The sequence below is a fragment of the Nannobrachium achirus genome (assembly GCF_963921795.1).
Source record: "Nannobrachium achirus genome assembly, chromosome: 2".
In the NCBI taxonomy this organism is placed as follows: Eukaryota; Metazoa; Chordata; class Actinopteri; order Myctophiformes; family Myctophidae; genus Nannobrachium; species Nannobrachium achirus.
In genome coordinates this window covers 63,850,011-63,872,467 of record NC_137811.1, presented here as the reverse complement: position 1 = coordinate 63,872,467, position 22,457 = coordinate 63,850,011, and the positions used below count along the sequence as shown (strand labels likewise).

At 41.1% G+C, this 22,457-nt stretch overlaps 1 protein-coding gene across 1 annotated transcript; it reads left to right on the top strand.

Moving 5' to 3' along the window:
• The first annotated feature begins 867 nt into the window (after positions 1 to 867).
• Positions 868 to 20,428, top strand: ppox (protoporphyrinogen oxidase). The gene is made up of 13 exons (XM_080748736.1): positions 868 to 937; positions 7,186 to 7,272; positions 7,384 to 7,518; positions 9,394 to 9,509; positions 10,080 to 10,212; positions 12,450 to 12,594; positions 13,663 to 13,856; positions 14,529 to 14,589; positions 14,831 to 14,949; positions 15,063 to 15,176; positions 18,535 to 18,684; positions 19,504 to 19,546; positions 20,027 to 20,428. Exons 2-13 carry the CDS (start codon positions 7,189 to 7,191, stop codon positions 20,161 to 20,163), a joined length of 1,431 nt encoding a protein of 476 aa, XP_080604862.1. The 5' UTR covers positions 868 to 937; positions 7,186 to 7,188; the 3' UTR covers positions 20,164 to 20,428.
• Positions 20,429 to 22,457: the final 2,029 nt, after the last annotated feature.

Genomic DNA, 22,457 nt, shown 5'->3' with positions numbered 1-22,457 from the left:
CAGTGAATATTCGCCAACAAAGAAGAATACGTATATAACACCGGAAGTTAATAAAGTCTTAGATAGTTATGGTTATAATTTATCCATTCACTCACCTCAGAACGGTTCTGAATAAATAATTATGTAACAGTTGCTCACCTTCCCGTTGACGACTATAATAACGTGACAATATAAAGAAACTCGTGAATTTATATGATCAATCAGTAAAATAAAAGTCTGGGTTTCCGAGGCTAGTAATCACGTAGCTCAGCCCGGGGCAGTGGTAGCCCTGAAGGCACTAATGGATCGACCTCAACGTCTTGTTGAGCAGTTTTGCCAATTTGCCACGTACATCTACACAAACGTTCAGTTTTCAAAAATAAAGTGCTTTCTAAAGGCTCACGTATGTCACAATATGGTACGCTTAAGCAGAATAACCCGTATCTTCCGTATTGTTTAATAAAAATAATTTTAATCCGATCGGCGGCTATTTTCTAAAAAGGTTTTTAGTATATCAGCGTGTAGTACACCTCCCAACCGATGGGATCGCGGAGTTGAAAAATCCAATAAAATGGCCGCCTCTCGAATTAAAATACTTTTTATTACACAATTTGGAAGATACAGGCAATTCTGCTTAAGCGTACCATAGTGTGATATCCGTGAGCCTTCAGTAAGCGCTTTATTGTATGTAGACGTCCACTATGGTAGACGTGCGTAGCAAATCGGCTAAATTGCTTAACAACAGGTTGAACTTCATCCATGACGGTCGTGAGACAACAGTCATGTTTCAGGACTACGTTTCAGTGGCCGTAACAGTTGCCTTTATTTTGGAAATTGTACCGGAAGTTTAGATTTTTTATTTTTGGAGAACTTGACAGAACCCAGTGGTATGTAATCATAATAATGCTGTTGTAACTGTGGCTTCTGTCAGTATCCTGTCATGATATAACCGACTAAGGTAAGGTCACCTTTTTTATTATTTATTATGTGTGCCGTTTAAAAAGAGAGCGTTTCATGTTGGCGTGTGTAGCGTTGCTTGTGTAATAAGAATCGTCCTTCACTGTTGTAGCATGTAACCATTCAGACAGAGTAGAGTAGAGTAGACCTGTAGGGTAGAGTGGGGGAAAAGGCCCCCCTGGGGTAATAAGCCCCCCAGCTGTATTTGACTACAGAACTACAAGGTGGCAAAGATTTTGATTTCAGCACATTCCTGGCATCCTTAGCTCTTCATGGATACCAAATTTCATTGTCTCACCTTAATCCAGGTCATAACTTTCTCAATCAAACACATTTAAGATAAACTGATCTAATTCTTTGTCACTGTGAAAATGTTCCAAACTCTGTGTAAATAAGTTGAACCTCTTCACTTATTTTTTGTATATCATTAGGAAGGCCTTATGATAAATGATCAACTTAAAAAAATAAAAAAAATAAAAAAGGTTTAAGTTTTAAGATGACACTCTTTGCAATGACAGCGTTGGGGTAATAGGCCCCCCCCCTCGTGTGGGGTAAGAAGCCCCCGGAGGCTTTTTGCCCCATGGAGAGAATAACTGCTTATTTTTGGCAGAATCGTTCAGTTAATGATACAAACGTGAAAATTGGCATTAGCAGTTTCCATGGGTCACTTTGAAATGGACACTTTCAAGATGACAAACATTTTTCAAGATGGCTGACACCTAATTGGAGCAGTTATGTGATATAAAGGGTTATTTTACCCAGGGGGCAAACCAGCCTTTTTTTGGGAAACCTGCATTTGCCCTGACATAAAAAGTTGTCCACCAGAAATATTATCTATGACCCAGTAGGATCACAACCTATATGGACAACCCGGTCAATTTGTACAACAAAGTCCAATATGGCCGCCTCAATATTAGCCCCTATTAGTTTTAATGGGGGGTGAATAGGGCAAAATTTTAAACTGAGGGATATTTCCACGAAACTTCACCGGTTGATCAATGGTATACATATGAACATTTTTTGTATTGCAAGTTTCCATGAAATCCAATATGGCCGCCACAATATGGCCGCCATAATGTAAGGACCCAGAAAATAGGTTTTGCCTCTAACTTCTGAACCAGATGAGCTAGAAACGCAAACTTGGTGTCTATTTCATGGTGTCTGACCATGGGAGACTCAATGGAATAGCTAATTTTATTATTGGGTGTGTCTGGACCTTTATTGTGCATATTTGCAAGATGGTGGACTCCCAAAATAGAGCTTTAACATAATTTCTACCATTATTGTTGACTGCTTTTGCAAATACAAGCAATATGAATCCATTTGCTAAGATTTATGGCACAGAAGGGACTTATACCTGTATTATTCTTGAGTTTGCATGTTGTCAAAATGGCTGTAAACGAGATATTATATTTCCTGTCCGATTCTACTGTATGTAGTTGTAGCAAAGACTTCAGATAAAATCAGAGACCAAAACAATGTATCTTAGAAATTATTTTTTTTATTTAAAAAAAAAGAAAAAAAGAGAGAGATTATCTCAATGAAATGAATGCAACTGCCTTTTTGGGTCTTTCACACATAGACATGCACATGCTTTCCAACAACTTCAGCTTCAGGGAAATTATAATGAACACATGATTAAAACAGGCTGCATTATAATGCAAATAATTGCTAGTCACTATCACTGTCATGTGTACCTATCCTGCTGCATCTTGTCTCCAGTCCTTGGCAACGACACCCCAAGTAGCATGCAATTCCCTTCTTCGCACATGAACAGTTTTTCTGGCAGCCTTTGATACAGCGACATGATATTGCCTTGTCCATTGATATAGGCCAGGCTGGCTCTGTAGATGGACAGGGGACTGCCTTCCCATGGCGGCAGCATGATATAGGCATCTATATCATGCTGCCACCCACCTCCTAGACCTTCCAGAGCTGTGGGTGAGAACAGAGCAGGATGCATATCTTCCTATCCATCACATGGTCTCAGCCCTTGGACTCGCTCAGTGTCGTGCCCTGCCCTTTATTCACAGATACCACCAGCTATCCCTTTTTCACTGGAAAGAAGGCATGGTTCAAGACCAGCATGGGTCTAGATCTCCCTGCACTTCAGGAGTTTGGTGAAAATTCCTCTTATTCCCTCTCAGAGGATGTCAAGAATCAGGCTAGAGACCTCACAATAGCTGTATATGCATCAAAAGCTGACCATTCGGAGGACTTTGACCTGGCAAAGCTGAGAGTGTACAAGTTCCTAAATAACCGATCAACCCTGTTGAAGCTGCTGCCACCTACAAAAAATGCCTTTGACCTGCACTTGAAAAGAGCTGCTCTTGCAGCCATAATAGATAAAACTGCACACATCGCGAAGCCAGACATCCCTTGCTTCACTGAATATGGATGGTCTCTCAGTGATGGGAAGGCAGTCCCCTGTACATCTACAGAGCCAGCCTGGCCTATATCAATGGACAAGGCAATATCATGTAGCTGTATCAAAGGCTGCCAGAAAAACTGTTCATGTGCCATCCATCCATCCATCCATCTTCAACCGCTTATCCGGAATCGGGTCGCGGGGGTAACAGTTCCAACTGAGACTTCCAGATTTCCTTATCCTGCGCAACTTCCTCCACTCCCTCTGGGAGTATACCGAGGCGTTCCCAGGCCAGTCTGGATATATAATCCTTCCATCTGGTCTTAGGTCTGCCACAGGGTCTCCTCCCAGTGGGACGTGCATCGAGGACCTTCCTAGGAAGGCGCTCGGGGGGCATCCGTACTAGATGCCCGAACCACCTAAGCTGACTCCTTTCCAAGTGAAGGAGCAGCGGTTCTACTCCAAGTCTCTCTCGGGTGATTGAACTTCATGTGCGAAGAAGGGAATTGCATGCTACTTGGGGTGTCGTTGCCAAGGACTGGAGACAAGATGCAGCAGGATAGGTACACATGACAGTGATAGTGACTAGCAATTATTTGCATTATAATGCAGCCTGTTTTAATCATGTGTTCATTATAATTTCCCTGAAGCTGAAGTTGTTGGAAAGCATGTGCATGTCTATGTGTGAAAGACCCAAAAAGGCAGTTGCATTCATTTCATTGAGATAATCTCTCTCTTTTTTTCTTTTTTTTTTAAATAAAAAAAATAATTTCTAAGATACATTGTTTTGGTCTCTGATTTTATCTGAAGTCTTTGCTACAACTACATACAGTAGAATCGGACAGGAAATATAATATCTCGTTTACAGCCATTTTGACAACATGCAAACTCAAGAATAATACAGGTATAAGTCCCTTCTGTGCCATAAATCTTAGCAAATGGATTCATATTGCTTGTATTTGCAAAAGCAGTCAACAATAATGGTAGAAATTATGTTAAAGCTCTATTTTGGGAGTCCACCATCTTGCAAATATGCACAATAAAGGTCCAGACACACCCAATAATAAAATTAGCTATTCCATTGAGTCTCCCATGGTCAGACACCATGAAATAGACACCAAGTTTGCGTTTCTAGCTCATCTGGTTCAGAAGTTAGAGGCAAAACCTATTTTCTGGGTCCTTACATTATGGCGGCCATATTGTGGCGGCCATATTGGATTTCATGGAAACTTGCAATACAAAAAATGTTCATATGTATACCATTGATCAACCTGTGAAGTTTCGTGGAAATATCCCTCAGTTTAAAATTTTGCCCTATTCACCCCCCATTAAAACTAATAGGGGCTAATATTGAGGCGGCCATATTGGACTTTGTTGTACAAATTGACCGGGTTGTCCATATAGGTTGTGATCCTACTGGGTCATAGACAATATTTCTGGTAGACAACTTTTTATGTCGGGGCAAATGCAGCACACCTTCCTTCCTTTGCCCCCTGGGTATTTTGGTGATACAAGCCTGAAAATTGGCATGAGTAGTCTCTGTGGGTCACTTGGCAATTAGCCTCGGAAACCCAGACTTACTTGACAATTAGCCACCCACAGTTACTTGAAATTTCAATATGGCAGCCATTTTTCAAGATGGCCACCACCTTAGTGGAGCACCAAATAAACCATTATATCACTTAACTGCTCCACAAGGTGTCGGCCATCTTGAAAAATGTCCGCCATCTTGAAATTTCAAGTAGCTGTGGGTGGCTAATTGTCAAGTGACCCACAGAGACTGCTCATGCCAATTTTCATACTTATATCACCAAACAAACTATTATATCACATAACTGCTCCACTAAGGTGTCAGCCATCTTGAAAAATGGCCACCATCTTGAAAATTCAAATTCCTCTGACAATTATCTTGTCAAGTGACCCATGGAAAATGCTCATGGCAATTTTCATGATTGTAGCACTTATTCTGCTCCAGGACATAGAAGGGGGCCTATTACCCCATAGAGGGGGGCCTATTACCCCAGTAGTGGGGCAATAGGCCCTTTTTACATGTTTCTCTTTTTGTACTATAAAATCAAATGTATCTAATTTTTCAACATGGTGCCCATATAGGTGTATTGGGTAAAGCATTGTTAACATGTACATACTGAATTAATATCAAAATGTATTTTAATTGGTCATAAAATAGACATTTTCCTTAGGGGGGGCCTTTTACCCCACCTTACTCTACTACCCGGGGGTCGGCGGGGGTTTCAAATGATGAGCTGTGGACTGTTGTTGTCACTTGTCATGATTATGTGACAGGTAAACAATCATCATAATCCTAGGTCAGTGGTTCTCAAAGTGGTGTACACAGGGGTCTTCAACGTTTTCAGGCCAAGGACCCCTAGTTGATAGAGAGATGAAGCAGGGACCACCAAAACCTTTCCATAGATTCCAATTCCATATAGTGTCATAGTCTGACAGCACAATCATCAGTGTATTTTGAATTCATGTCAATTTATGTTTTTTTCAGGTATTTAACCACTTGAACTGTCAATACTTAATACACTTGACCTTTCACTGTACTGCTCTTGTTCCCCTCTACACCAAACCTCTTTGCCAAAAATAGCCGATCTACAAGCTCTTGTAGATAGGCTATTTTTGGCTAAAGTTCTCAGAATAAGGGCACTAGGGTTCACATGTTTAATATAAAAAAGAAGAAACCATTTCTATCACACAACGATTTGGAGGATCCCCTGTAGTAACTCTGAGGACCCCCTAGGGTCCCGGACCCCCTGTTGAAGACCCATGGTGTACAGGAACTATCTATGGGTAGGTTCCTTCAAGGGCGTGTTTGATTCCTTTTTAATACATCTGGAACTCTGAGAGGGATCCATCCATTTGAGGTTCCAGTTCCATTTGTAGTTAGTTATGGGAGTCCTTGAAATTAAAATGTTGAATGAGAACCGCATTGCACTAGGAAGGCAGTGTCTCTCTTGTGGTTCCATGTCTTTATAATGGTACTCAAAGAAGAAACGGGTCATAAACATTTTCCACATATTTTCCCAACATATTTTGTCCTTTTTTTGTCTTTTGTTTTTGTCTGTCAAGTTTCTCCTATAGAAGCATCATGTTCAGTTGAACGGTGATGTTTGCTCTTTTACATCTGCGGTCATCCTAAAACCATTGAAACAAGGGTTCTATTCTAAACCCTGGTCAATGAGCAGGAGCACCCTTAAATGCCAAACTGCACCAATGCAACTACTACTCGCTACATGCAACTAGTCGCAAACACAATCATTATCCTTTTATATTTCCATAAACATGCCTATCTAAGCAACCGTGTTATTTTGCAGTACATTAGACTACATAGACGGAATGAAACAGATAAAATAACTGCCTGTCTCTTATCAACAGACCTCGCCCCCACAGCACACACAACCCAACCCAACCCTATCCCACAGCACACACACACACACACACACACACACACACACACACACACACACACACAAACAATGCGTCTTAAATAATACATCTAAATCTTTTTCTTGGAGTGGCAAGATGGTTTCCCAACTATTGTGGTCACATCATGGTGAAGTCGATGCACGACAGACGACAGCACCCATTAATTAACACAAAAATATGATTGTATTTGTTTTGGGTGCTTAAAAGAAATCTCACAACATACTGTGCCCCGAGAAACCTCTGCACTACACTACTCTGCACTTTCTTGTTTAACACTGTGTGTGTGTGTGTGTGTGTGTGTGTGTGTGTGTGTGTGTGTGTGTGTGTGTGTGTGTGTGTGTGTGTGTGTGTGTGTGTGTGTGTGTGTGTGTGTGTGTGTGTGTGTGTGTGTGTGTGTGTGTGTGTGTGTGTGTGTGTGTGTGTGTGTTTAGTGAATGAAGACGGTAGCCGTGTTAGGAGGGGGGATCGGGGGGTTGGCGGCATCTTACTACCTCACCAAGAGCCCCCAGGTTACCAAGGTTTGTAATTGTACTGATTGATGTACAACATCCGCTACACTTGAAACATTGTGACGTTATTATCTTCCATGTGTTCCACTTCCAACTGTTAACGGTCTCTCTCCCCTGCAGGTCATCGTGTGCGAGTCCAGTGGGCGTTTCGGGGGCTGGCTGTGGTCGACCAGGAGGTCAGACGGGGCGGTGTTTGAACATGGCCCCAGAGGGATACGACCTGTGGGGGCGGTGGGACGGAACACACTCAACATGGTACAAGGGGTTGGCGATATACGGAAAAATACAATATCACAATATTTTTCCAAGCTGTATCACGATACAAGATCTTATAATGATTCTTTTTCATGTTGGGTTTTTATGGTTATTTTTCAAGTTACTTAACAGTACAACAACCACCTACAAGGTGACAAAAACTAAAATACCCTTTTCTTTTAGTTTTTGTTACCTTGTAGTGGTTGTACTGTTTAGTAACAGACCATTTAGACCAGTGGTCCTCAAAGAGTGGAGTCCAGGGACTCTCTGGGTAGCCTAACTGTTAAAGTTAGTTAGCTGCATATAGTCTGGCCAAGCCAGGCTACTCTCTGGGTTCCTTTTGGGAGGTCTAAATTGACCCTTTCAAGTATGTAACTTTGACCGTATACGAATGAAACCAAATGGACCCTTACAGGTCCATTTGGTTTCATTTGTATACTGTCAGAGTTAAGGGGATACCTTGACATTCTAAAGTTTGAGAACTACTGATTTAGACCAAAATGAAGGTTTAAATGGATTCTGCAACGAATCTCTGTATTAACAATTCAACAGGATCTTTCATGAGGATCCCTCATTGTATCACGATATATACGATATCTATGAATAGGCATATCGTGGAGACATTGTATCGTCTCAACGATATTTATCACTATATCGCCCACTCCTACATGGTACTGTAGTAACCCTGGTCAGCTCAGTATTAAGTTACTAAGTATGGCGTGAGGCAGCTTGATGTACAAGTACACCCCCTGGCCCTGGCCTGGACATGACGCTATGTTGCAGGCTAGAGACTTAACCTCAATCAAATTGTAATATTGATGCTGACTTGTGCCAAGCAGGGAGGCACTGGGTCCCGGTGGGGCATACCTGTATGAGTGATTGACAAAAAAACCTTGTTGAGTCATGACATGACTCTAACCCATTTAGGCCTAGGATTATTGAATGCTTTAACCATTGAAAAATAGCAGATATACAAGCTCAAAGCGCGGCACCGAGCTGCGAGCTTGTAGATCTGCTATTTTTGAAAAAGTCGTGAAAATGTGTGTAAATCTTTGACTATATGTATTTTCAAAGCGAACGTTTGTAACTCAAATTTTGCTTCTGGGTGGTCCCTGGAACTAAATATTTTGAGATGGGGTTCCGTGGCCAAATAAATATCATTTTGGGGGTCCTTCACATGAAAAGGTTTGAGAACCACTGCCATGGTAGTCTCTCAAGAACAGACTAACTGAGCTCCATTTAAGTGAAAAGGACCTTTTCTTTTACGATGGCTGGCCAGATTGCTGACATAGAAGCATAGGTTTTTCAAAAAGTCTTAAAAGGATTCAAAAGACACTTATAGAATCGGGTCAAAATTCTAATTTTCACAATTTTTCAAAAATAGCAGATCTACAAGCTCGCAGCGAGGCTCTCGGTGCCGCGCTGTGAGCTTGTATATCTGCTGTTTTTCAATAGTTAAAGCATAAAATAATGATACACAATAATGTGTACCCGTTAAAGTCAAAAGACAAGTTGTTATTACATTGTAGCATATTCCCGTGTCTGTCTTTGCCATCCTGTCTGTCTTATCACGATTACTGTTAATCAAACTATCCCTAACATTCCATTATCCTGGGGCGTAAGATTTGTTGAGGGTGAAAAAAAGACTATCAAGTACGTTATTTCCAGGGCGTTTTACTAATTATAGAGGGTTTAAGTGGTACCAGATAGATATGCAGCTCGGCAAATAAAAGGTGATTTGATCCCAGTGCATGACAGAGGACAATTTCACGATAATTTTAAATCCCCACGATACGATTATTGTGAGTGTTTTTTTTTTTTATCACGATAAACGATAATATCGATAATCGACCCATCCCTTATCTGTCTGTGCAGGTGGAGGACCTGGGGCTCCAGGGGGAGGTGTTGCCGGTCACCTACAGTCATGTTGCCTCCAAGAACAGGTATCTGTACGTGGGTGGAGAACTGCACCGGATGCCGTCTGGGATCAGGTGAGACAGCTCGGACCATGGTGGTAGGCCTGGGCGATTAATCGAATTTTATTTGAAATCGGTTTGTTTGGAAGATAAATCTTCACTTTAATTAGAGTAATTCTGGTACGGATCTCGCTCATTAGAGCACTGAACGTGGCAAAAGGTCGACAGCCCTGTCTTCCTATAAACACAACAAGGTTCTCCAATATAATAAGCCAGAGTACCGACATCAAATTAATGTAACTAGAAGCTCGTCTAGTCGGGTACCGGCCTACTCGGGAACGATGTAATAAATAGGGAATGAATGCCCCGCCCTTTAATGCAAACCCCATTATACCTGTTGTCATAGGACCCGTGTGCTCACTCGCATACAGCAAACAAAGAAAATGTCCTAAAGGCAGAGCTGGTAAACTTGTTGTAGTTTGATTAAACAAAACGGGCCACCAAAAAATAAAAATAAAAAAGCTCATATGTATTCTTTTGACCAAAAAATGTAAATTGAAATAGAAAATCAACTTTTCTGACTCTGAGAAATAAATAGCAGGCTGATCTCTTTCTCCCACCCACCCCCCCCCCCCTCCCCTCCAGTGGAATGATCCAGACGGTTCCTCCCTTCTCCCGTCCCCTCCTGTTCAGCGTTGCCAGGGAGCTGCTGGTGAGGAGAGGCAAGGAGGAAGATGAGTCCATTCACTCCTTTGTCTCCAGGAGGCTCGGGGACGAGGTGTGTGTGTGTGTGTGTGTGTGTGTGTGTGTGTGTGTGTGTGTGTGTGTGTGTGTGTGTGTGTGTGTGTGTGTTTTGAGGGGTGTGTTTCTGAGAGCAGACATGGAGTCCCCCAGGGGTCTATACCAGTGGTTCTCAAACCCAAATAATCATATTTTAACTGGGGACGCCCCCCCCTCCCTGAGGAGCACTACTTGGAGTTGATGCATTACATTTTGTTTAACACCAGTAAGACTCCCTAAACGGGAGATAAGTGACCGTCAGGTCGCAGTGTGATTTTAGGCCAAAATGTGTAGGAGCAGTGTCCAAAAATGTGTTTGCAAAAATCTGCCTGATGGTGGCGCTATAATGGACAGATCCATGTTGATGAGATGAGTGTAGACTAAGTGTGTACCGATTTGCGTGATTTTAGGGCAAAATCTGTAGGAGTAGTGTCCAAAAATGTGTTTTAAAAAATCGCCCTGAAGGTGGCACTAAATGGGACAGATCCATGTTGATAAGATGATTGTAGACATACTGTGTACCGATTTTGCGGGCAAAAGTGTGACAGACTGACAGATTGACAGCTGGTCGAGGTTTTGATAGTAAATGCGACCTGACGGTCACAATGATTCTATCGTGAAAATAGCAGATCTACATGCTCACAACGCCTTGCGTTGTGGGCATGTAGATCGGCTATTTTCACAATTTCTGCCTCTAATATTTGACAATGTATTTGACAGTGTTAGATTTTTAATTTTAGAGGTATTAAAAAGTCTTAAAAGTCCTTTACTTGTCATTTTAGAAATGTGCAGATACCCTCTATACACTTAAACTGTATGTTGGTTTGTTTACTGTTGAGTGAGAAAAAAAAAATTGCACATTGAGCTAATCATCTGGGGACCCCCCCAAAAAATGTGGGTCCCGACCCACAGGTTAAGAGCCACTGGTCTATATAGGGGTGTAACAATATAGTAACTGAATCGAAAAATCGATTTTAATTTGCAATGATCTACCATATCAATATGCAAAAGAATATATATATTTTGGCTTTATATCGTATCGGTATTGTTTCACAATGCAGATAAACGGTATTGAATCGTTTTGCAGTGCAAATAATGGATTGTATGGAAACTAAGTATTTGTGCTTTGTATTTAGCGATTTTAGGGAAAATGAAAAAGAGGGATTACTTTTCCATTCCATATAGCTACTCTTGGTCTATCGTTAAATGTGTGTACGGTAATCTCTGTGTTCATGTCAATATGTGTTGAAATATAATGTCCATGTACATGTATTTGCTAGAGAATCACAGTGTTTACTTATTTACATCCATAATAATGCATTTGTCCCTTAAAACATGAACTATTGACACGTTTTACACAGATTTAATTTATTTGCTAAATCGTTACTAAATCATTGAATCGAATCATATTGTATCGCTATGAATGAACCAATATCGTCCATGTATCGTATCATCAACCTTGTATTGTGATGCATATCGTATCGCTGTTAAAATGTATCGTTACACCCCTATGTATATACTATAGCAGTGTTTCTCAATCTTTTTTGGCTTGAGTACCCCTTTCCCTGATTTTTGATTCCAAGTACCCCCTTTACCCGACAACAACATTTTCCTTATACAACTGCAATTAAAACCATAACTTTTGGTATATGATGCTATGTTGAACCCCCTTTTCAAGAATATAACATCACAAAAAATAAGAAAGGGAGTGAGAGTTTCAAATGGTGCCTCCTGAACAGATTCATTTTCAACACTGGCCATAACATTTCAGTCCAGTTTTCATGTCAATAACTTGCATTCAAACACATCCCAGTTGCCTGGTACCATGTAATTTGTGTTATTAGCATCTATCAGGCTCCAAGTGTCATCATTAAACATGACAGTAAATGTTTTTTCTTCTTCTAATTCAATTGAAGTAAATTATTTAACTATGAATAATATTATCATGATTTATACTTCTATTTTTCTCTTGGGGGGGAATTTTCTGAGTACCCCCTGCAGTACCTCCGCGTACCCCTAGGGGTACACGAACCCCCATTTGAGAAACACTGTACTATAGTATGCCCCCTTCCTTTTTCCACCTCTACACCAAATCTCTTCCTGAAAATAGCTGATCAGATCTACAACCTACCTAGAACCTACCTAAGTACAAACAGTTTTTTTGTCCTTCTCATTGTGTGTGTGTGTGTGTGTGTGCGTGTGTGTGCGTGTGTGCGCATGTGCGTGCATGCACAGCTGGCAAACATAGCCATTGACAGTTTGTGTCGTGGTGTGTTCGCGGGGGACTGCAGGAAGTTGAGTGTGCGCTCCTGTTTTCCTCTCCTGTACAACGCAGAGCAGCGCAGAGGTTCCATAGTGCTGGGCATGCTGCTGGGAACAGGTAATGACACAATGAAACAACATTTTAGACAGGAACGTTCACATCAAGTAGATTTGACCATTTATTGCATAAATGGAGCACAGTTAATCTGTTTAAAGGGCTCTGAAGAGTTCTGATATGTTCCCTGAATTTTGTGCAAGCTTTTCTGAGCATGCTAAGCAAAATCAGGGAACGCTAAGCAATACACCCCATAGGCAGACAATAGCAGAACAATAGCAATACATGACATGAACTTAATCAGACAGTCAACTTAATCAGACAATCACGAGTATAGAGGGTATGCACGTCCACTGGGACCCGCCCCCTAATCTAGACTGAGTGGCAAAACCACAGGCAAAATATTGAGCAGCATTGAGCATTGGAATTTGGTAGTGCTAGTTGCAAATCACTCAACGGTCATGCATACCACCTGTTTCTAAATTGCACATAATACACAACACAGCAGGATGTTGTGTTGTTGAAAACGAGTGCTTCCAAACTCTAACATTTGGAAAAATAATCACCCGCACAGAATATCTTGACAGAAAGTAGCTCATAACATGCCTATGGTGGACTTTTATGAAACAAAAACGTTGCAGATAGAAAGAGGATAATTCAAGCTTTCAGGACAGCCGCAATGTTGGTGAGTTTAACTTTGTTTAATACAATCAGATAGGACTTTTCTGTTTGGATGTATGGGCTGTCAATGGCAGAAATACGCTTTTTGCCACTCAGTAGGCGCTCCTGCATAACTTCCAGCAACAGTGATGTCACGCGCATACCCTCTATTGAGCTTAGCCAGACTGATCGTGCAAGGTGGAGGAGGGCAGCCGCTAGCAGCGAATCGTTCTAAAGCTTCAGAACCAAGCATAGCAGAGAAAGCAAGACCCTAACCCTTGATTGGAGTATGACAGTGTGACGTAATGACCAGCTGATATGAGAGTGAGGAATGAAAACACAGGTTGAGAACCACTGCTCCAATCAAGGGGTTTAACAGTTATTCAAGCTAATCAATGTAATCAAAAAGGAATTGAGAGTCTAATCCACAACAACTGTAGTGTTTATTTGAAATGGTCCCCTGTCTTCCAGACTCTGGTCCCCAGGTTGCTCCGGGTCCCCTGGCCCAAAGGTCCAGTGAGGAGAAGTGGGCTCAGTGGTCGCTACGGAGAGGTTTGGAAGCTCTCCCCGAGGCCATCACTGATTGGCTGGCACAGAGTGGGAGGGTCCAACTCCACCCGCATGCCTCTGTCAAACAGATCCGCCCCTCCGGGTCAGGCTGGGAGGTCAGTGAGTGAACACAATCAGAATGCACGTCTACCCAACCTGGTTTTTAATTCTCTTGGCATTTCCCCCTAAACTCCTAGGATTAATCCGTACACACAGTAGTGTAACACATGTAACCCAACCAGGGGCGAAATTAGAACTTTAGAAATTAGAAACCGCATGGGTTTTCAGATCAAAAGGGCCCCGTACTGCTGTGAGGGGGGCCCATAGATTAGGAGATTAGAGACCCCTAATATATTGGAAATGACAAAATACATATAATAGCCTATTAAGTTATATGTAGAGTGGCTATTTTTTATTTCTTGAAAACAAATTTATTTTAAGAAAAAACCTGGACACTGTCGCCAGTAGGGGGAGCCCTTGGGTTTATAAAACCCATCAACCCTATACAACTTACTACTGATCCCAACTCTATAAACCAGCTCATCTGACTTGAGAGTTGATGGTGTTATATACTGTAGTTTGAAAAAATAGACTTTGGTTATAAACCAGTAGAGGTGTGTGTGTGTGTGTGTGTGTGTGTGTGTGTGTGTGTGTGTGTGTGTGTGTGTGTGTGTGTGTGTGTGTGTGTGTGTGTGTGTGTGTGTGTGTGTGTGTGTGTGTGTGTGTGTGTGTGTGTGTGTGTGTGTGTGTGTGTGTGTGTGTGTGTGTGTGCGTGTGTGTGTGTGTAGATCCAGTTGGATGACGGAACCATATCTGCTGACCACATCATCTCTGCTCTGCCGGCCAAAGGTAAATTCTGGACCGGCATATTTCCGATTTAAGGCCCACACGTAGCACAACCAACCTGTTATATATTGTAACAGGTTATATATAGATCACTGTGACCTTAAAATCATAATCACTGGGGCTATGGATTCCCCTGCAATTTTTGGCCTAATCATTATTGATGTTTAAAATGGAGTGAACTTTGGCAACAACCCGAGCCGATTCCACTCCTGGCATTTAGAACACTGTCTGTCTCTCTCCACAGCTCTCTCTGCTGCCCTGCCGTCCTCTCTTCAGACCCTCGCCCAACAGCTCCAGGACATCGCCATGGTAACAGTTGCCGTGGTTAACCTGGAGTACAAAGGTTCCATCCTTCCTGTAACGGTAAGAGGTCGATTGTAGTCTCTGTCTGTAGATCGTCTATTTTCGCTATTGCTTTTGAACATTTGGACCAATTCTGAAAAGTGTGTGTGTGTGTGTGTGTGTTTCCCCCCCAGGGTTTTGGTCACCTTGTGCCATCATCAGAAGATCGAGGTGTATTAGGAGTGGTGTATGACTCCGTTCCCTTCCCTGAACACAACAGTTCCAATGGAGATACAACGCGACTGACGGTACACACACACACACACACACACACACACACACACACACACACACACACACACACACACACACACACACACACACACACACACACACACACACACACACACACAGCTGCATGCAGAGCTGACACTGTTCTGTGATCCACAGACCTGCAAATACACTTTAGATAGATGGTAGTTATACAGTAGCATCATACATCCAAAACAGCTGCTTAACTTGTATGTCCGTCCGTCCTGCAATGCTTGGCCAATGCCCAGCTTTGCGGGACGCTTAATGAAATGAACTCCTTAAAGGCACCGCTTACTTCACTCTGGGTGTGATTTCAAAATAATAAAACAATCTTATATGAACCAAGTCAACCCATCTTGGTAATTGGTAATCTTCATGTTTGTTTCTATCTTGGCAACATTGATTTGATTTAGGAATAGTTGATCTTAATTCCAATGTACTTGCTGATCTATGACATGTCATTCCTTGGAGAACCCAGTGAATAGGAATGTTTTGGACACTATGCATCCTCTTGAGTCCAAAGAAAAAAGCTCTGACAGAGGGTGCTTAGCGTTGAAACATCAGTCGCTCTCTATTTTTGTTTGCACCTGAATTAAAAGCTTTAACATAAATTGATCGCTCCATTACTTGCTGTGGTCCCAGTCATTCAGAAGTGGCCCATAGATCATCTATCTTATGTAACACACTGTAGTCCTGGGGAAACTCTATTTATTCCACTAGATAAACCTTACTCTAGATACACTTTTTTGTGAATCAAGTGCTATTGGAAATTGATGGAAAAACATTTGAGGAGTGGTGCCAGCTCGAGGATTGGTTGAGCTTCACATGACAGTTAGCTTGCTGCAGAATATACAGTAGTCACGGCAACCACACTTGCAATTTCCAATTGCATCTTACTAGTTAGTGTGGTTGCCCAACAGGGCAACACATTATAGTCCTGGGGAAACTTTATTTACTAACTAGGATAACTTTTCCGCTGCCATTGGAAATTGATGGAATCAATGGGAGTGGGAATCAATAGGGAATCAATGGGATATTACACTTAGCTTGCTGCAGAATATAGTCACGTAGGCAACCACACTTGCAATTTCTAATTGCATCTTTTCTAGTTTGATTATTTGTTAGTATCCCCATTAGCAGTGATCTAAGCACAGCTGCTCCTCCTGGGGTCTATATATATAGTTTAGTTTAGTTTAGTTTATTTGAACACTCACATTTTTACAAGTCATACATCCACTTAGTCATTGTTACATGTGATCAAAAGGAATAGGCTGAAGCTGAAAGCTTGTAGAAGCCTATCCTACTTATTCAAGGAGTAAAATACAGTGATTAGTTATAGGAATGTTTGAAATTCAAGGATGCATCGGCCTCATAGCAGATATGTAAAGATATATAAAAAAATAAAAAAAATAAATGGACAATTAAGAAAAGGGAAAAAACATGTTGGAAGAATTTCCATATACATCAACACTAGCAATTCAGGAATCAGAAATATGTTATAAGAGTATACGATTTTACCTTCTGGTGATAATGAAATAAATGAATAGAATAATCTACTTTTTTTTCTCAAAAAAATGTAATTAAATAACTGGAGATAAAGGAAACATGATAAAAGGATAAGTGCAATAATAATAATAACTGAAAAGAAACATGATAGAATGAATGTACTTTTTTCTTTTTTTTTTTTTTTTTAACTGTTTGATTCATAATGATTTAGAAGTGTTTAGGATTTAAGGATACATCAGCCTAATAGCAGGTAAGAGAAAATTAAGAAAAGAAAAGCGAAACAAACAGAACTAATAATATGGGTAATAATAATAATCATAATAATAATAATAAGTGTAATAATTAATGGAGGTGAAACATGATAGAGTGAATGTAGTTTTTTTTTTTCTAGGTTTGTGTCCATGATTACGCATTGTCCATGATATTTTCCAGGTTAATTCAGTTGTGGCCTCCCTTTTGTTACGCTTCAGTTCAAATATGGTTACAGTACGTGCACATTCACTTTGCTGGGCAAAGCCCGTGTTTTGCATTCTTTATCTGAGTCAGTTTGACATTTTTCTGTAGTAGAGTTGGCGCAGTGTTTTGGCTACAGGGTTATCAAGCGGCATGTCCTTGAGACAAGGGATTTACTGTCTGTTGAACAGAAGCAGCAGTCTTGGGCACAAATGGCAGGAAGAATTAAGCACAATTCATTTGTATTTGTCCCGTTCTTTCTTGTCTTGGTCCAAAAAATAAAAACAGCAGTGTTTGTGTCCATCTTTCATTTGTAATTGTCCAGTCCTTCAAATCACGTACCACTGTTATCTTGGCTGTATCTCCATTTGGTTTTATCATCACTTTGCAATTTCTGCTCCAAATACCTTGAATTTTTTTCTGTTTCTTAAGGATGCGTGCCTCTCTGGCAATCTCAGCATTCTTTTTTGTTAGGTGTTCGTTAACGTAAACATCCGAACCTTTAAGCTTCATTCCCTGTCTTAAGAGTTGTTCTTTGCGTTTTCTGTTTGCGAATCTCAAGAGTATAACAGGGTTTGCTTTACGATCCTTGCTCGGGAGTGTGTAGCAAGCAGCGATATGATCCTGGTCCACCACAATCTCCTTTGATTTAAAGAAATCAATGACTTGCCTTTCAATGGTTGCTTGTTCTTCTGGCGGGGTGCTGGGGCTATTGGCAGCAGCCGCTTGGCTGCTGCCAATGGCATAGGAGAATGGTTTAACTTTCAGCCCCGAAATAATTATGTCATCCAACCTTGAATATTGTTCCATTTCATCCAATCTTTTCTCCAATTCTTCAATCTTTTGATCTCTTTCCTTGACCGTCGCCTTCAAAGCCAAGACCTCCTTCATCAGGTCAGACTGATGTTGGGTCATCAATTCCGTCATTTTGGTCATTCCCTCAGCCTGAAGGCTGAGTGAGGTCTTTATTTCTTCGATATCCTTTTTCGTCATTTTGTCCTTTAGTTGTTCGATTTGGCCCTGCAGTGAGTTTTCACCACAAGTGGCCTTGAGCTTGTAGAGCTATAGTGCTATGCGACCGTCTCTCTCACTGTCTCACGTCTGGATGAATATATCCATATATTATATATATATATATATATATATATATATATATATATATATATATATATATATATATATATATATATATATATATATATATATAATATTATATATATATATAATACATATAATGTTCTTCTTATCCCAGAACCATTCTCAAGGTTTATACTTCATCTCATGAATGACTGCATTCTTTACTTATAAAGATTTAAATTAAATTTCACTCAAATTCAAAACTGACCAGTGTGGGTTAAAGCTCATGGTTCTTTGTGGTGATTGGTTGTCTGCTAGGTGATGATGGGCGGGGCCTGGTTCCAGGAAGTGTTTGGGAATCCAGAGGAAGTGACGGAGGGGCGTCTCCTAGCAACAGCCACTGACGCGGTCCGCAGCCACCTAGGAGTTACCATGGAGCCCATCTGGAGTAAGGTGGCTCTGCACAGGGTAGGACAATGTGTGTGCGTGTGTGTGCGTGTGTGCGTGCGTGCTTGTGTCTGTGTTGTACCATATTATGACCTATTTACACTGTCCAGAAACCCTTGAAATCCAGTGTTCACAATCACCAGTGATGTAGTGAATGAAATCAAATAATTTGATGTGAAAAATCATTCACTTTTGCTACCGGGGGCGGAGTTATGCAGTGGGACAAAGTCCTTTCATTCTTTCACCGCGGTGCGGTGATGCGCGACACGGCCGCGGCGCAGTACGGCACTGCGCGGTCATAGTGATTTCGATAATTATAATGAATAAGCTTCAACAAACTAGTTCACATGAACGATATCGATGTAACTAAGATATTCGATTGAGGTACATATATTTTAAATGGGCAGAATTACAATTAAAATCCATTTTATGTTGAGAGCGAGGCTATAGTTCCACAATTCCTGGTCAGTGCGAGTCACCCAAGATGCACTGCTCTCTCTCTCTCTCTGCCCTCTGCCTGTTTCAGAGGGAAAACCCCTGTTTTGCAATGTAACTACTGTACTTTTTTATTAATGTCATGTACAGTAGACATGTTTTTCTTTTGGTACTTTAAATAGCAATAATGAGGCTATGAAAAATCTTGTTTTTATAATGGAAGTGAATGGGGAAAAAAAGTCTTCCCTGGCTTTTTTGTCCCACCTAGTAACAGAGCGACATGGGGTGGGACTTGACAAAGGGTGAATTATCTGACTGTCTAGTCTCTTGTGTGTTCAAATAACTGATCATTGCATCAGATGAGAGTAGTATTGGTGCCCATAATATTCTGTCTTCTGTGTTCAGGACTGTATACCTCAGTACTACCTGGGACACTGGAGAAGAATAGGTGAGTTTCCATGGATTCAATGTTATATCATCATACTTTTATAGTGATGTTAGTCTCGCGTGGCCAGACTGTTGACTCCCACGATTTGCAAATGCTCCCGTCATACAGTCTGGGGAGACAGAGGTCTAATGGTGAGTATCCGGTTAAAGCGGAAGTGAAGCCTCCTTCCCACTTCCGTTTCGTTTTTAACATCGTGCACATTTATCCTAATATAAATAAAAAAGCATATTTAGCTTGCTGCTTAGCAGAAATTACATTTTAAAATATATTTTCATGAACGTAAATGCCAACTCGCCGTTCCGGAGCTTTAGTTCCAGACTCTGTATAGCATTCGGAGATTGTGGAATAGTTGTCTGGCTACGCAAGACTTTGGGTACTACGTATATATCTGACTGTTTATCTTATAGATTGACATTTGTGACAGCTGTACTGTATTCAATGAATCAATCAATCAAACTATATGTGTGTCCCTCCCTCCAGAGTCCATGCGTAGCTACATAAGGGAAAGGAACCTTCCCTTGTCCCTGATTGGCTCCTCCTACAGCGGCGTCTCCGTCAATGATGTCATCTTCAGCGGACGCTCTTCTGTAGAGGCGCTGCTGGGAACTGGAGTATGACATGATGACCGTACAGACCAATCAGACAGCTGGGGGGCGATGACTGACAGACGGCCAGGGAGCAATCAACAGCTGATTCTGCTCATCCTGGCAATGACTGTGTCACTGAGGACAGAGGGTCTGAAATCTGTTTGGAACAAATCAGAACCCTAACAACCCTTTTTACATGACGTGGCTCTACAGACCCAACCATTTTCATTTGAGTTGGTTTTGCTAAATGTGACAGCTTTGACCATTCCCTGTGTGGCCCAGAAGCAGGTCACAAGATGTTCTGAGAAAAACTTTAATATTGTTTTACTTAATATATTGATTGACTTGGTGTCCTAGAACATCGTCACAAAAACACTGGTTGTTCTGCTTGTAAGTAAAGTTCTCCATTTATTTTTGCCTTTAAATGATGCAGCATGTGTCACTGACAATACTGTTGGTACAGTACTGTGTGTCCTTAAACACCATATTAGCCTCAATCTGACAAATGAATTTACTGCTGCTGTCACTCTAAAAGCTTCCTGATTTGAACTACAGGGTTACAGGGTTCTTTATGCGGAACATTTAAACATGGAAAACCAAACAAGCACTACACTGCCAAAGGGCAGACCCCGTAATAATAGGTTTATGAGAATCAATCAGGGCTACTCTGTTACAGACTACTTAAACTGCAAAACAGATGAATCTTGTTAATTTCCCAAAACATTAAAGAGGCAGTGCCATAGTTTTGGAAACCTGCACAAGACTTTTAGGTCTAAGCAATGCCCCACTATGAATTGTGAGCTTTATAGATTGGTTATTTACGTTGAATGTTCGCCCCAGAATATGTGTGCTAAGGTTCATGTGGTTGAAATGTATTTTATGGTAAGAAAACCCAACTCATTCGCTGTAGCAGCTGCCTGCTGTGTGGAGCTACTGTATATTAATTACTATCAGCACACAACCACTGCTGGCTGACTGGCAGCTTTCCAGCAGATGTATAATGAATTCCTCATGTTAACTTAAGAGCTGTGTGAGGTGGGGCCAGAATCTCACCATAATCATGGGGAACTGTCTTGATCGTGAATCAGTGATATACCATATTTACTGGTATTTCACTATATCAAATCATTTTCCATTTGAAAATGTTGTCTTATAGAGCAGTGGTTCTCAACCTGAGGGTAACTTTGGAGTTTGGACCCCCAGAGGGGTCCCCAAATTATTTTGAGGGTTCTCCAGATGTTAAGCTAAATATTAACATTGATTGTTTTTTCACTCAACAGTAAACTAATCAACAAAGTTTAATTGTTTAGAGGGTATCTGCACATTTCTAAAGTGACAATTTAAGAAACTTTTTAGTAGGCTACAGTACCTCTGGTCAAACATTGGTCAGTAAATTGTCAAATATTAGTGTCTGAAATTGTGAAAATACCTGATCTATGCTCACAACGCTACAATGAATGGAATAGATCGAGTCAATCTAAATGTAATGCCAACTCCTACAATTCCAAGTGCTTGTTCAGGGTGGGGGGTCCCCAGTTGAATGATTATTTTGGGGGTCGCGGCCTGACAAGGTTAAGAACCACTGTTCTAGTGTAGCTATGTTATGAGCTTATGGCAAATTAATATTTTTGTTCGTTTAACCACTTGAACCATGTTGAGCTGTGACCACTGACCAGGGCTCTACTAAGTCTGCTTTTTTTCTCTACACCCCATACCTCTTAACTTAAAATAGCAGATCTACATGCTTAGATGTTATTTTTTGCTAAATGTTTGCCCCAGAATAGAGATGCTAGGGTTCATTTGTTTAAGCATGGTTTAGACTTTAAGAAGTAATATTGTTGACATGCCTGGTTTTACATACATGCTGGGCTGTACCATCAGCTAACCTCAATTAAAATATTGTCGAACTGATCCTGAGGATTTTGTTACAATAGCTTTTGCTTTGGCATCAGTACATAGAGAACCATATGACTCACAAAAAGAATACAGTTTTCCTGTTGTAGTGAACAATAAAGGAATGTCATTTATAAAGAAGTAATGTTTGTGTTTGTATAGCACATTTCAACAACAAGACAATTCAAAGTGCTTTACACAACATAATTAAGGGAAGACACTTGACATTCGAAAGTTTGAGAAACACTAGGGTAGGTAAACGGGTCACAAAAACAGGACATATTGGTTTGTGGCGCCCTCTGGTGGCCATAAACAGCAACGAGCCCAGACGAGCAAAGCATCATGGGAACTTTCTCTCCGGCCACATGGGCATCCTGTGCGATGCGCGCATGCGCAACCTTCGCTCGAACCAACCAGAAGAAGCGATCATC